This window comes from Furipterus horrens, unplaced genomic scaffold (genome assembly GCF_987537825.1).
Source record: "Furipterus horrens unplaced genomic scaffold, mFurHor1.1.pri manual_scaffold_1, whole genome shotgun sequence".
NCBI lineage: Eukaryota > Metazoa > Chordata > Mammalia > Chiroptera > Furipteridae > Furipterus > Furipterus horrens.
In genome coordinates, this window is record NW_028327171.1 from 29574847 (window position 1) to 29591373 (window position 16527).

At 30.8% G+C, this 16527-nt stretch overlaps 1 protein-coding gene across 1 annotated transcript in view; it reads right to left on the bottom strand.

Annotated features, from left to right (window-relative positions):
- Window positions 1–15229, bottom strand: part of SI (sucrase-isomaltase) — a 96197-nt gene extending 80968 nt beyond the window's left edge. Inside the window, exons 1-8 of the mRNA XM_090273460.1 lie at window positions 15185–15229; window positions 11858–11975; window positions 10475–10623; window positions 6382–6499; window positions 5981–6090; window positions 4947–5098; window positions 3548–3719; window positions 2020–2119 (exon numbers count right to left, since the gene is read on the bottom strand). Of these exons, the coding sequence (XP_090129586.1) occupies window positions 2020–2119; window positions 3548–3719; window positions 4947–5098; window positions 5981–6090; window positions 6382–6499; window positions 10475–10623; window positions 11858–11975 (919 nt within the window). The 5' untranslated portion in view covers window positions 15185–15229. The remainder of the gene's footprint in view (window positions 1–2019; window positions 2120–3547; window positions 3720–4946; window positions 5099–5980; window positions 6091–6381; window positions 6500–10474; window positions 10624–11857; window positions 11976–15184) is intronic.
- Between the last annotated feature and the right edge of the window lie 1298 nt (window positions 15230–16527).

Sequence of the window (16527 nt, forward strand, 5' to 3'; positions counted from 1 at the left end):
TTAACCACATAATTTTCCACTGTTTTTAATTAGTTATGAGGAAATAAGATACTGAAGATAGGGAGAATATAGAGGAAATGTAGAATGCCACCAAGTGTGAGGTTTACGCCAGATGTTTCCCTGTAAAGGTGCTGGAAAAGCTTTTTTAGAAATTTCATAGCAAGGGATAGAGGACCACTCCTTTTCCAACAAAAATATTTTTTCTAATCAACAAACAAGTGCTGGAGAGGATGTGGAGAAAAGGGAACCCTACTGCACTGTTGGTGGGCATGCAGACTGGTGCAGCAGCCACTATGGAAAACAGTATGGAATTTCCTCAAAAAACTAAAATGGAACGGCCTTTTAATCCAGCAATTACATTGCTAGCATTATACCCAAAGAATTCTAAAACCCCAATTCAAAAGAACCTATGCACCCCTATGTTCATAGCAGCACTATTTACAATAGCCAAGTGCTGGAAACAGCCTAAGTGCCCATCTGTAGATGAGTGGATCAAGAAACTGTGGTACATTTACACAATGGAATACTATGAGCAGAAAGAAAGAAGGAACTCCTGCCATTTGCAACAACATGGATGGAACTAGAGAGAATTATGCTTAGTGAAATAAGCCAGGCAATGAAAGAAAAATACCATATGATATCACCTAATACAGGAAACTAAAGAACAACATAAACAAATGAACCAAATAGAACAAGGAGCAGAATAACAGTCAATAGGAGGGAGGCGGGAGGGAGAGAAGAGGAATAAGTAAGGAAAAGGTTTAGTCAAGGAATGTGTATAAATGACTCATGGACATGGACAATGGGAAGAGATATGATCGTGGAAAAGGGGTGGGCTGGGTGGAGGGGAGCAATGGGGATAAAATGGGACAACTATAATTGAAAAGCCAAAAAATAAAATTTAAAAAAAGTGTTAAAAATTTTTTAAAATTAAAAAAAAACAAACTATGGTGCATTTACACAATGGAATAATATGCAGCAGAAAGAATGAAGGAACTCCTACTATTTGCAACAACGTGGCTGGAACTAGGGAGAATTATGCTTAGTGAAATAAGCCAGGCAATGAAAGACAAATACCATACGTTATCACCTAATATAGGAAACTAATGAACAACATAAACAAGTGAGCAAAACTGAACCAGAGGCATGTAAACAAGAAGCAGACTAACAGAAAAGAGGGAAGAAGGGGTGGAATAGAAGGGAGGGATGATGAGGTAGGGTCCAGTTAAGGAACTAGTATGAATGACCCATAGACATGGACAACAGGGTGGGGATTGACTGTGGGAGAAGGGGTGGAAGGAGTAGAGGGGGAGCAATGGGGGGAAAAGTGAGACAACTGTAATAGAAAAACAATAATAAATTTAAAAATACATAAATATTAAAAGATTTTTCTAAAATTTTATTTCAATTATTTGTTTGAAAATGAAGATTCTCTGAAAGGTTATATTATTACATGTTAAATTCTAAGCAAAACATGTTAAATTTGGCATTTCTAAATGTAAAACAGAATAATTGCCTGGATAACCATATAGTACTGTTCTTACTGAAATATTATTAATTTTTTGGCTTTGTATCACCAATTTACCTCTTAAATATAGATACTGCACTCACAGTATTAAAAATCAAAAGATTCTACATACTTGAATTATGATAAACTAAAGTTTTCTTCCTTCTTTCTCTCCCTGTATAGACCATTCCCTTTTTTATTTATAGCACATGCTAACTTATCTGTGGAAATGGGAATGGTCCTTGGCATATCTATGCCAGTATGTAAATGTTGTTCTGAAAGGAAAGAAAATGCCTGAATATTACAACAGCATACTTTCTCCAAAACAGAGTACTGACATGCAAAGATTTACTGTCTCAGTAACTACAAAACCTACTTATAATTTCACATGCTAAATCACTAATGATAGAGTTTGCTCTGATACATAATGTCTATGACTGGAATGAAGAGTCTAGTTAAAATAGTTCAAGTTAAATTTCCTTTAAATGTATTACCAGATAAAGTACTCTTACCCATTGCATTGCTGTTCATTAAGAAAACACCAAATGACTTTCCAGAAGTATCCTCAATGCACATGAAGAATGTTTGATGGCCATATAAATTATTATTATTCTATAAGACAAAAGTTGGAAAATTAAACGGTAAGTATATTTAATGTAAAAAGGTGATTTATTCAAAAGAACTTTTACAAATTCTGTTTCTGTAATTTACCCTTCATATCTTTATGCTTATTTTCCTTACTGCAGTGTATTTGCCATATGAATGAAACTTTACAGCACAAAAACATCAAACTTAATTTAATTATTAATATAGTAAAATAAAATGCACAGCATAATACAAATATTAGTAATAGATTAACTAACTTTTTATGTTTTATTATGATTAAATGAGCTTTAATAAGCTATTCATGACATAGTTTTGACAGGTTAATCCCTTATGTCCATGTATTCCCAAGGAACTGCAGAGAATGCCCAGAATACATCCACCCTCATAGAACTTTTGCAGTACATTTAATGAGAACTGATGAGTAGATGAAATAGAAGAGAACAATTGGTAATACACTTATAAAGTGAAAGAAAAAAAGACTATTTGACTGATTGGATATGAAGGTTCAAAGAAAAGAGTGTATTTAATATAGCTATGATGTCATCATCCTGCAGTTTATTCAGTGTTTATTACAGATAGTGATACTATAAACAAACGTTGGTAGAATTTATTAGCAGTTCTGTACCAAATGAGGATTTTTAAAAGAAATTTGCTTATTCATTTTGGGGAACAAAATATTTATCATTGGCATTTTAAAAGTTGTTAAAATTTAGCTCAAAGCAATCATAAATTAACAAATTTTTAAATGATATAGCCTTTGTCCTGAAGATTCTCATATTCTAGAAGTATGAAAAAATATATACCCAAATAATACACTGTAATGACTGTCATACTAAAATATGAATACAGGGTTATCGGTAAATATTAGTTCTCTGTAAAAGAGTTTGGGATAAATTCTTATGCACTGAAACTTCAAATGAGCTCTCAATGACACTGTATACATTATAAAGACTTCAAGTTTCAGGACTTACAAAGAAAACCACTTCCCTGTGCAAATATGTGAACTTATAGAAGATTATCATAGGCTATGGAAGAGGTAGGCGTAGGCATAGATGCCTGATATGATGTCCAGTAGATAAGCAGACACTATATCACACAAATGCCTGTATAACATAAGGATGTGGAAGTATTCTAATGAAATGACTAGCCATAAATAGATTTAAGTACAAGTGTGACTGAAAAGAAAGTATAAAACTCAAAGGAAAACATCCACAGACTGGAAATACTTATTTAAACATGCATGCAATCTATTGGTCACTTATTGATATAACTTAAGATTTTGCTAACAATCCTTACCCCTGGAGTAAAAAAAAAAAAAAAAAAAAAAAAAAAAAACTTGTGAATTAGGTAATACTGAAGAATTTCAAATAGGCTAAAAATACCATCTTCTCCAATATGACAATTTCATTTATAACAAGAAAGATAGATCCTTACATCACCAGGAAGTTGATCCCGGGTAAAAATTGGCCATGTTTTCCAGTATAAATCATGACGAAATCTCTTATGGATATGTTCTCCAAAACCATACATGTATTGATTAGGAAGTCTGGTTGAGATCTGTAAATACTGGTCAGAGTATACCAATGGACCAATGCTGGTGTCAAACCTGTACCATGAAAGAAATGTAAAAAATGTTAAAGCAAAGGGATTATTCAAAGAACATATATGCATAACGCATAGACACAGTGAACAGTGTGATGATGGCCAGGGGCATTGAGGACAGGGGGGAGGTGGGCAAAAGGAGGGGGAAATAAGGACCTCTGTTAGAGCGTAAATAATAGCAGTTTTAAAAATTCTACTAAATATGGGTCTATATTATTTTCCAGAATATTCCATTATAAATATGCCACTCTTTATCTGTTATCGCTTCATAGGAACATATGAACTATACCAGTCAGAACTTGTTAATTTCATCAACACAATTTGCTTCATCTTCACCAATATACTCTTTCACATGCATTCTCTCCTTTAATCATCATCACAATCCTAAAGCATAACTACTTTTCAATCCCAGTTCACAAATATCAGAAATTGGGAAAATTAATTCATGTTTTCCAAGGTGACAAACTGGTAGGCAGCAGAGCCAGATTTCAAACTCAGTTCTACCTTTCTCCAGAAAGGGTTTTAAAATAAAGTACTATACTGATTTTCCACCTCTAATATATATACTAATATTAAGCTCAAAATAATTTTTTAAAAAGAATAAAGGTTTTTGTTTTATGGACATAAAATATATACTAGAGATATGTGAAAGAACATTTAATATTTTGTGATTTTACATAAAATAATTACAAATTATTAAAATATATTTAAGAAATATAAATACAGACATTTGATCTTGAGTGCTTAATTAACCTTTCTTGAAAATGCAAGAGAATTTACCTTGAAAATTACTAAACTTTTGTCACTTATATTCCTCACACAACATTCATAATTAAGTCATTCAATGTTATACTTAATTTAATATATAAATAAGAAAATTCCTCTAACACTATGAAGATTAGCCTCTCTTTAAGAAGTAATTAGCTGATCCTACAAATTGGCAACAGAATATGGTAAATAAGAGGGAAAGGATACAATAGGTATGGGAAAATATAGGCAAGGCTGACATTGTATCATTGATGCTCCTCACCTTCAGTTTTGGCTGGCCCATTCTTGCCCCTTTCATTCACAAGAAATAAAACCCCTGTATCATTACAAAAATGTACATCCACCCTCTTTTGGAAGGAAAACTATTCTTTCTGAAAATGACTTAAAATTAAAATTTTCTTAATTCTAAAATAGGATAAAATTGAATAAAGTTATGTAACTATAAAATAAGATAATTACTTACAAAGTTTTCTTATTGCTTTTTCTAATAACCTTGATGCTAAATGGATTTTCTGTAACCTGCACATCATACAATGTATCAGAAGCTGTATTTCCATTAAATTCTTTTACAAACTGATGAGGAACTTCATATCTTTTATTATTTGGATCGGTGATCTACAAAGATTTAAACAAATTAGCATTAGTTGACTTAAAACTCTAAGTTAATTTTCCAATTCTGAATTAAGTATTAAATGCAAGTTCCACATAGAAAGCAATAAATGTAATAATTTATAGATGAGCTATTAATCTAGCTATAAACTTAATTTTAACTTCGTTGAGTAGCTGCATACAAAATTAATTGTATAGATTGTTAAGAAATAGATTGGATTGGCTGGTTGTAAAAACACTGTATACAAAATAAATAATTTTATTGACTGATAGTATTATAAAATATTTATTTTAATAATAGATTTTTGTGAATTCAATTATTGTTGATTTTCACTGTTTACCCCTTAAAAGTCCCATAAGGACTTTAAATTCTGTTAAAAAGTATCTTAATTCCTGTGAAATTTTTGCTAAAAAAGTAATATACAAACGATATAGTATTGTTTTCACTTCCAAATCCAAAAGAACATACTAGTAAACTACTTGCTAAAAAAAACCCACAAAATTTAATCTCTTTAAAATTACAAATAAAGTGATGCCAATAAAGAGAACTAGTCAGTGTAAGTCACATTTTACATTTAAACCCTTTCTCAACTTAAATTTTAAACTAATACTCAGTCACAGTGTGTAGTTAAAATAACAAAAATTAGTAAAGTTTATTGAGTTTTATCCTTAAGATATTGCATTGACAACGTTATTAACTTCTCCAAAAATAACTGCCTGAGAAACTATTTATGTTACATTTGAGTCAACAAGCTCAGAGAAATTGAGTATGTCCTTTGCTATGAAATACATATTTTTGGACACAGCAAATGCCTTGGTAGGATGTACAGTATGCTCATAATATGCTTTTCATTATTAACTTTCTTTTAGAAATCTCAAAAAGCAAACCTTGAACCGGAAACGATTGGGTGTCTGACTTTGAGTTGTGAGGAGAACACTGTTAATGTCATTCCCAAACAGTGTAGGTGAAGGTATCCTGTTTAATTTGGCTTCAAGTCCTTAAAAAAACAAAAAATTTGGCATGAGTTATGGCTTTATTTATAAATATTAATAATTATTAAATGTTTTCTTATTTTTATAAAGTTATTGACTATCACCAATACTGATATTTTTTTCAATGTAGAAGGTACATCATAAAAAAGTAAAATTTTAGTATAAATAATTTAAACATTATTGTATATATACTTTCCATTTGATTTTATTTAAGATATATTCTCAAGAAAATTTTAAAACATTTTTTATTCCACTTCAAATATCATATTGGATCACTATGACAAAACAGTTCTCACCGGTACTTGTTGTTTTAATTCCCTCAGCAATATAGCCATGGTTATTTGCAAAGAAGCACCAAGGTATAACTGAATAATTCCATGGCCTCCAGCAGCAACCTCTCAATGCACAAGTGGCCTGATAAAACATTTATAAAAGGAATTATATAAGTGGTACTATTATCATTTGTGTCAGCCTCTATTTTTAAAACATTCATACACTCAGATAAATGTCTGAATAGAATTAAAAATGTATAGTCTAATAAACAAAATAAACTGAGAAACAAAATAGAAACCAACTCATGGACACATGGAACAGACTGACAGCCGTCAGAGGGTGGAGAGAGGACTGGATGAAAGAAAGTGAAGGATTAGTCAAAGAACATATATGCATCACCCATAGACACAGACAACAGTGTGGTGATGGTCAGAGGGAGGGGGGTTGGAGCTTGGTGGAGGTGGGCAAAGGTAGTGGAGAATGAGGCAATCTTTAATAGTGATCAACAATAGAAATACAATTAAAAAACACGCTTATTTATTTGTCCATATGTTAAAATGCCATTTATTCTGTATTTTTCTTACTTGGAAGAAATATAAATATTTTATCAATTGAATTAATTGCACCTTATCAGAGATTAATGCTCTGAGTTGTATCTAAATACCAGTGTACATTGCTGTAAGCTCTTTTTTTAAGTTAAAGCCCTCTGGGTAATTACAATCTATTCTGTTGCCATATAGTCATTACAGAAGAACTAAACTATTTATTACATGTACTAATTATGTATTAAGATGCAAGCAAGGCTATAAAGATGAAGATATGGCCCTGAATTCAAGCCTACATAATATATGTAAGGTATTTATTTTCAGCTAATTGTTAGTTCAATATTTACTTAAACTACTAAACTAGTTTATGTGCCAGGTGTCACAAATAGTTGCTGCGATTATATTCAATTAATAAAGCAAAATACTGTATCAGTTATTTTATGATCCACATGGAAAAAATGTGTGGAGGAAAAAAATTATATACAGTTATATAAAAAGTTTAGCCACATGGTGATGTTATATGTGTGAACACTGATATAATTAAAATCTTAATATTTAAATTTAATAGTTTGATATATTTTCATAATTTGAACATCTATGGTTTTGGGGCTTTTTGGCTATTTGTCTTGAAAAAAGGTTAAAATCTCTATTTTTAGTAGTTGACATTATACATGTAACATCAAATTAAAATGGTATCAGATATACATACATGTGCATCCATCCATAAACATAAACATACATAGATGTACATTGCAAATGAGAATACAATTAAACATGACTTTTTGTGGGTAATTACCTATGAGACTCTAATGTATGTGTAACTTTTGATGTGTCAATTGTATCTCTAATTACCTAACTTACAGAAATACTCCCTGCAATACAAAAAGAAAAATATATAACAATTTTCACTTACAATAGCCTTCATAAAATATTTTTTAAATGTTGATACACAATGCAAGGTAGAATTAGACAGATATAATGATTTGGAAAGGCATCAAGCTTTAAAAACCAGAGACAATAAATGAGCAACTTATAATCATATCTTGCTAAATAAAAAATATATTTAGTAAAATGGAATTACATGAAGTTCCTGAAAACATACTATATGAGTTTCCTACAGCTGTTCGACACTTATGAACAGGGTGGTTTGAGTCAACAGAAATTTATTCTCTCACAGTTCTGGTGGCTAGAGTCTTAATGCAAGGTGTTAGCAGAACCAGTCTTCTGCTGAGGATGCAGGCAATAATTCTTCCTTGTCTGTTCCTAGCTTCTGCTGTCTCCTGGCAACCCTCAGCATCCCTTGGTTTGAAGATACAGTATTCCTATCTCTACATCCATCTTCACATGGCTTTCTTCTCTGTGGTTCACTGTGTGTCATCCCTCCTCTTATAAGGACTCCGGTCATTGGATTTAGGACCCACCTTAATCCAGCATGACCTCAGTTAACTAAGTATGTATGCAAAGACCCTATTTCCAAATAAGGTCATACTTGAGGCTCCAACTACGTGAAAAATTTTGAAGGACATTATTCAACATATTACATATATATAACAAAATATTAATTTAGAACTGCATAGACTCCTCTTTGTTTTTAATATATTAATAATTCTGAGTATTTTGTATAGATTTTGATACTGTTATTTGTGTGTATCATTTAACCTATTTTTCAGAGTTTCAGGCATTTTCTCCAATTACATTTAATTTCTAATCTAACTTCATTTTTCTTTCTGCCTCATTTGAAGAAACAAAAAATTAAAACATTAAATATTCACCAATAGGCATAAACTTTAGTACACAAATATAAGACAGATTTATGTTCTTATTTTTATTATATGTGTATATAAGTGCATACGTATACAGAATTTATGTGATCATATATAGTGGGTTGCCTGTGTGTGATGAACTGAATTGTGTTCCTCACACTTCTTTTATAGGAAGTCCTGACCTTTATTGTGACTTTATTTGGCCTTTAAGGAGGTAATCAAGGTTAAATAAAGTCATTAAGTGAGGCTTTCATCTGACAGGACAGGTGCCCTAATAAGAAAAAGAAGAGACATTGAATTCTCCCTCTCACCACCACCCACCTCTCCTCAGAAAAAAAACCAACAAAAAAAAAAAAAAAAAAAAAAAACGTGCATGTGAGGACAAAAGGAAGCAGCCGCCTTAACAACCAGGAAGAAAAAGTCTTACCAGAAACCAAAACAGATGGCACCCTGACTTGCAGCTTTCAGAATCGTGAGAAAATAAATGTATATTGCTTAAACCACCCAGACAGTGGTATTTTATTAGAGAACCTTAAGCTAACTAATAAATACATTCTGGGTAAAGTCATGGCTATTTCTTAAAACCCCACTTTAAGTTCTTCTAAGTTCACTTTTTTTTCTTAAATGACATATAAAATACATTAGCTAAACTTTGTTAAGTTCATAGTTTAATTTGTTTAACATTGAAAACACTCTCTAAGAGCCTAAAAAGCTGACATTAAGGAATGGTAGGCATCAAAACCTTAAGCCATTGGCTTTTAAATGTTGTTTCTCTTTAAGAGTCTAGCAACACATACTTTTTTCTAACACAATTCTATGTTAAGCTTTAATCATTTCCTAAGAAGAATATTAGCTTAAGAGATTATCTGTCCAATTTGCTCAGCATGTCAGAGTAAACACTGTTATTTAGCTTTTTTATTAGTAGCCAAACTGTAAAATTCACTGTTCCTAATGTTGTCCTAAGGAAGAAAACTTATCTATTTTCAAGTTTTCATGGAAAAGTAATCATAAAATTATGTGAGATTCAAATAAGCATATAATAGATATGTGTTATGAATATAACAGTACATATGCATATTATAGAGATATGTAATATATTATGCCTATTATATAATATGCATATAATATAATGGACACTAGTACAATATAATTTTAATATATAATTTACAATGGTAATAATGTGTTATAATGATTAAATGTAATATTTACATTACATAGATATTATAATACATAGACATTGCAAAATGTGCATACACAAAGATGCACACACACATTGAACTTTATTCCCATGCAGGCTAGGGAGACCAGAGAATAGTCAAGTTAAGGTTATGTGAATCCATTCAGTTACTCTAAATTATCTCTATTTCAGTATTTCAGTTTCTTCTTCTGAATTGCCAAATAAAAAAATTAATATTAAAAATCAATGTTATTTATTTTTCACTGATACTTCTTAATGCCATCATTATAAATACTCTTGTGGAGAGTAAATATCCTTTCTCAAATGTTGTATAATTGTCAAAAGTTACATAAGAAGTTGATTTGAGAGAGAAGAATTTTAAGAAGGTTTATAAAATTAACAATAGCTTTTAAGCATGAAAAATATTAACTTTTTTATTTGAAATGAACAGAGATACAGAAAAACAAGGTCAATCATTTCTATTATCTCTTCTGTTTACACAGAGCTATAAAAAAAGGCCATTTAATTGATGGCTATATCTTTAAAAATATGGAATTGATTTAATATTGAATAATTATCTTAAAATAATTATTATATCTATTCATAAAAATATTAAAGACTTGTTTCAGACCTGTGTTGGAAATTGTTCTGGAATGCAGTTTATTCTCTCATCGACAGGATCATTTATCTCACTCGGACATTTTCCTAAAACAGGATTCACAGTGGTCGTACGAGTGGTCGTATGAGTGGTCACTGGAGTTAAAGTAGAATGACCACTTTCTGGAACAGAAAAAAGACAATAAAATAAAATGTGGCATTAAATTAATTTTTCATATTTTAAGTAATGAATGCTTACATTGAAAAAACACATGAATTTATATATAATAAAAATAAACTTGGCATTAAAATAGAACTCACAAATTCAAATTTTAGACCTTAAAAAAACTCCAAATGATATTTAAAATTTGACTATGTGGAGCCATATTGACTATTTCTTCAGAAAACCAAAATATATTCACAAAAGGACTTAAAGTAGATTCAAAAGGAAACAAAATGTACATTTCCACCACATTTATAATTTGTGTTGTAGAGATGAAGAAGATGAAATGTGGAAAGGAAAAGAATGGAGAGACTGAGACAAGAATTAAAGAACAAAAAAGTTGGAGAAAGAAGAAACTTTTAAGTAAATAGAAAAGAAAACAGAGAATAACAAAGAAAAATAAATTTCAACTCTATATAATAAAGAGGAACTTTCTAGCCCTTTTATATTGGTAGGATAAAACTAATTGCTTCACAATTATGTGAGATTTTGGTTTACTGGAGGAAGGTAAAACAAAAGACTAATATCAGTAGAAGATGCTAACCACTGTTACCTTGATGTCAATTTTTTAAGATCCTTTACAGTTTTGATTTGGTCAAGACAGAATGATGAAAAGGGAAAATAGATTAGGTGAAACAGAGTAGTATGCATTGAGTCTAAATTAGAAGAGAATAATTTACAAAGAAGCTAAACACTTCAAGCCTTGTTTCTCATCTCTCTTTTTCCCTCCTCATACAACCTCTCTCTCCATTAAAAAAAAAAAAGAAAAAAGAAAGTTGATCCTAGAATAAACAGGATATTCCCTCAAAGTTTCTACCCCCATTTGCAAATGTCTAAAAGCCATAGTATAAACCCAGGTCTTCCTATTAATTGGAAGAGCCTTACTGGTAACTGTAGATAAACCAGTCTGCCTTCCATTAACACCTTGATGCCTTTGCCTCTTTGTTATTTTTCAAGCATCTGAATGAGGGCAAGGCCACTGATGTAAAGGCACATAGATTCTTAATTACAGTGGCTCATCATTGAAATAACTGAAATATAATGGATAAGAAAAGTTGGAGTAATTATGTAACTCACCCAAGATCTTACTTTACAATTACTTCATATAAATTACATTTCCAAATCCATAACTATTATGGAGTAAGCTTTATTTAAACTTCATTATATCATGCGATTATTTTTAACACTACTCACCTTCAACAGCAGGTGTCTTGGTTGCTAAAACAGCTACTAGGGCAATAGCTATTATAGTAACTATAATAAAGAGGACAATCAGAGTGATTTCTAATCCACTAAACTTCTTCCTTGCCATCTAAAAAAAAATAAGTATATGTTTAAAATGTAAAATATATAACTGCCAAAGCCAACGTTATCATAAAATTATATACATTTTAAGAAACTGAGCACCAGAGAAGCAGAGCTAGAAACAGCTCCATAAAATTACAACATAAAATAATATACATTGGAAAAATGTAGACAACATATTCAATTTTAAGTAAAAAGAGTGAGTTTATGATGTAATTAGAGCAGTACCCTAAGATGAAAACATAAAAGGAAAAAAAAAAATCTCCAAGCAGGTGTTCCTTGCTCTCTCATTTTAGAGGATTTTTCAAGTCGAACAAACCTCACATTTGCATTATGTTCCTTAATTCTCACAAAGATACATTCTGCGAAGGAGACACTGTTATTCAGATTGTACTTAAGGACTTCAATGTAAAAAAAAAAACAAAGAAAAACAATCTGGTTCTTCCTACTGTAACTGTAAGGTAGCAGCTAGGAGCGAGCAGCCAGAGGGGAAATAAAGGCAGGGCTCTGGCCGTTACAAATCCACCAAAGAGCTTAATACAGGAGGCTAGAAGCAAAAGGAAAACGTCTCATCAATTAACTCAGCAGTGCTGAGCTCCGTTTGATAAGATTGCCCCGTATCCTGAGCATTACAAGCAAACCAGCACAGGAGGAGGGGAGAATCCTTGAGATTGTGCTGAGAAAAGGGGCTTCTATAAACTGTAACAATCTTACTAAGATTGCAAGGTGTCCTCAACATCACAAGCAGGAATAATAGAGGAAGGAGATAGTCCTCAAAATTTTATGTTGGGAAAGGGAGCCTCTGGAACAATTTCACTAAGACAAAGAGCCTTTACTAACTGAGAATGAAAGCCTTTGTAGCTGTACATCATTCCCAAGCAGGGAGTGAGGAGGGGGAACCTAGAAGCTAGCTGAGGTATATAAACCCGAACCCCAACAGTCGGCATACTTAGATCAGCTAAGTACCCACTTAGAGCCTGGGCTCAAGTGTATAGAACAATCTTACTAACAACTTTATTTTCTCTATACATAGAACGTTTACACTAGCTCTGTGCTCAGGTATGTCATAAATAAACTTACTATCTCATTTCCACTATACGTGTTTCTCTCTATTGAATCCATCTCTTGCAGCAAGATAAGAACCAAGGTGGGAGAGGGAGTATCTTGACTCCTATCTCCCTCTTGCCACCGTAACATAACTGTCGCCTCTCAAATTCCAACAATTTTCATATAACCATATTGCGGAATGATTATAAACATGTGAGAAAATATAGAAATCAATATATAAAAGCATAAATAGAAAATATAAATATAAGTATAAAAGATATAACAAGTATAAATATAAACATAATATGAAAAATAAAAATGTAGATATTATATATTCAATGTATATTTGGGAGTTGTTTATTTTAAAAAAATCAAACTATATAATCTTCAAGTTCCTTACTCAAATAGCAGATAAAGTATATCAAGCAAAAATATATGTATATATTTAGGACATTATGCATTTGAATTAACATACAGAGGGTATCTATACATAGATTGGCAAGAGATCTTCTCTAGTGATTACCTTAAAGCTAATTGTTTAATTTAGTTTTGTCCATGCATCTCTCATCTTTCTAGTCTTCAAGTTTTTATGGCTTTGTGTGTTCTATGATTTTTATATAAATCTTAATTAAAAGGCATATACCCAGATGAGAACTTAGAATATCCATGGTAAGTTCTTCAATAAACTTTTGGTTTTAAAAATCAAAGTTTTTGAGAGGAAACTCTCACATTAGTCCCTCTTCTTGTACCTATCTATATGAGTTCATATATCAAGGTATCCCAACCTAAAAACTTCTTTTCCTTCTTCTATATCTTTCTACCATATCCTAATATTCTACAAGTTCTATTGATTCTACCTCAAAAATATTTTCAGAATTAAACCCACATCTTATCCCTACAACTGCAAAATCTTTTTTGGATAACATGTCTTCTTAGTACATGTGATCTAATCTTTCTTCAATCTTTCCATATATGCTATTTCAGGTTAGTTCCAAATTATGCCCAATTCAAATGTCATTTCCTCTGTGAGTCTTTCCCACACTTATAGGTAGAGTGAATGTATATTTTTCCCATTTTACCATGGCTCATAGCAAAGGTATTGCAATTATTTATGCATATATTAATTTCCTCTATTGGATTGTTGTAGATTTATAGCAAGAATCATGAAAGTAGTTCAGAGCTTGACATCAACTACAATCTCAATTTTTAAAATATACCTTCTGAATGAATGTTTAAAGATTAAGATTTACTAATTAACAAATATGTAAGGTGTTTATTGCTTTGTTAACCCTCACACAACCTAAATGTAAACTAAACTAGCCAGGTGATATATGCAGCTCTGTAGAAAATGAAACTCAGTTGCTCAATGTTATATGAGAAATGACATTTACATTTAGTGATTAACTTTTTAAAAGTTTAAGTCTCACTCAAAGGAATATCAAGAAACCAGTAAAAATGACTGGGATCTTCTTTTGTTAAGGGAAGTCTAAGAAATGCATATTGTCATGAAGCAAACCCTCTAGTATCTGGAAAATGAGAACAAAATTAATGAACTAAAATTAAATTACTCATGTGAGTACTCATAAACAAGCAGACCCAAAATTGTCCATATGCTCTAGATAGTAATTACAGTAATAATATTTTGAATCACAATAATTTTAAGCAATATGTTTTGAGGGAAGTTATATATTGATGTCCTTTCTCTGTCTATGATTTTCAAAATAAGTAATACATTATAAGGTGATGTAGCTCGATGAGAGATCTTTAAAAGATTTGCTTGAAAAGATTAAATGTTTTTGTAAATGTAGTATTCTACTTGGCCTATATATATTTTCTAAGATGAAATATATTTTATCACTTTTAGAGTATTTTTCTATACTACAAAATATTTTTGATCCTCATTTTCTTCTATATACAGAAATTAAACTAAACCTATTATGATTCCACTTAAGTCTAACAAAATGTATAATAAAGAACTGGGCAAAAAAAATCTTATACCTTAAAAAATAAAAATGTGTTCTGCTGTTTAGTACAAGGGGCTATATATTTAATATGATACATGAAAATATGTTATTTTTGCTATATTAAATGCAGACAGACAGGAAGATGGCTAACATGAATTAATTAGTTGGAAACATGAAAGCAATGAAAAAATATTCATAAGCTTACCTTATTTCATAGCCTGTTCTTTTTGTTACTTTATAACACAGGTGAGTAAAGCTGCTAAAGCAATGATCAGGGGAAACTGCTCAGGTATATATTGAGCTACTCATAACATTTTATTGCACCCTCAACCAGCCTATCAGCACTTAATAAACATGTTCCACAAGCAATTGTAAACCACCTTAAAATTGAAAATAGTTTGGGTCAATATTCCTCTCTGGGAATTTAGTTACTTAATAACTATGCTCTCAAATGGTTTTTGTTTTCTGTAAGTTATGAGTTAGCCTAAGAAGATAAAAGTATTTATTTATATTGTTTTTTTATCTTTTCAAAATTTTATTTTGTTTATTATTTGAATGTTTTCTAATAACTGTTTTATCTCATCGCGTGACATTTAAACTCATACTGGAAAGTAGCAACACATTTGTAAGCTGATATTTGGAAAAAAATTTGCAGAAACTAACAATTAAAATATAATAAATAATAAACAGTGATGATTTACTATAAGTTCTTTCCTGTGTCTCATTGTTAATCTTAAGTTTAAAGAACTGACCAAATACATAAAAATAAAATGTAAATGTAGAGATAGATGAATTATATAAAATTAAAACTAAAATTTTATTTATATGCTTTAATTAAAGCACTAGTTTAAGTATCAAAATTATATCGTAAACATTACTGTTTTATACAGCAAAAATTACATTATTAATTACACTACTATTTAAGCTAGTATAGTATTTAAGAACAAGATATTCAGTATCAGAGACCTGGGAAAACATTCCAGCTATGTAACATATATCTGAGGAACCATGGGTAACATTGTTAATTTCTTTAAGCTTAAGTCTCTTTATCTACAAAGTGAACATAAAAGTACCTACTCAAAAGGTCATTGTGAGAATTATATGATATAACAATCCATTATCAGTATTACAGCTCTCTTATCATGAAGAGTACAATATGACTATTAAAAGGTTAGTATATGAGTTCTGTACACAATCTGGCCACTATATTTTTAAAGGAATCTGTTGGGGTTTTTTTCAAAATTGGTCACACAGAGTAGAGTAACTAGTTTTTTGAGTTTAAAAAGAAACAACTGAAGTGTGCTTGAATTACTGTAAGACTCAAGGGAGATATAAAAGAGAACTTGTAGTACATAAAGAGCAATAACATGGAAATATGATTAGAATCATTCTAGAATGGTCTCAATGGGCAGAACTAAGTCCTATGTAATAAAAATTATGAGTGATTTATTCTCTCTTCACAGAGCACAAAATTATATATATGGAAAATGTTATAAATCTACCTAAATCCCCTAGAACTCAGATGTGAATATAGCAAAGTCATGGGAT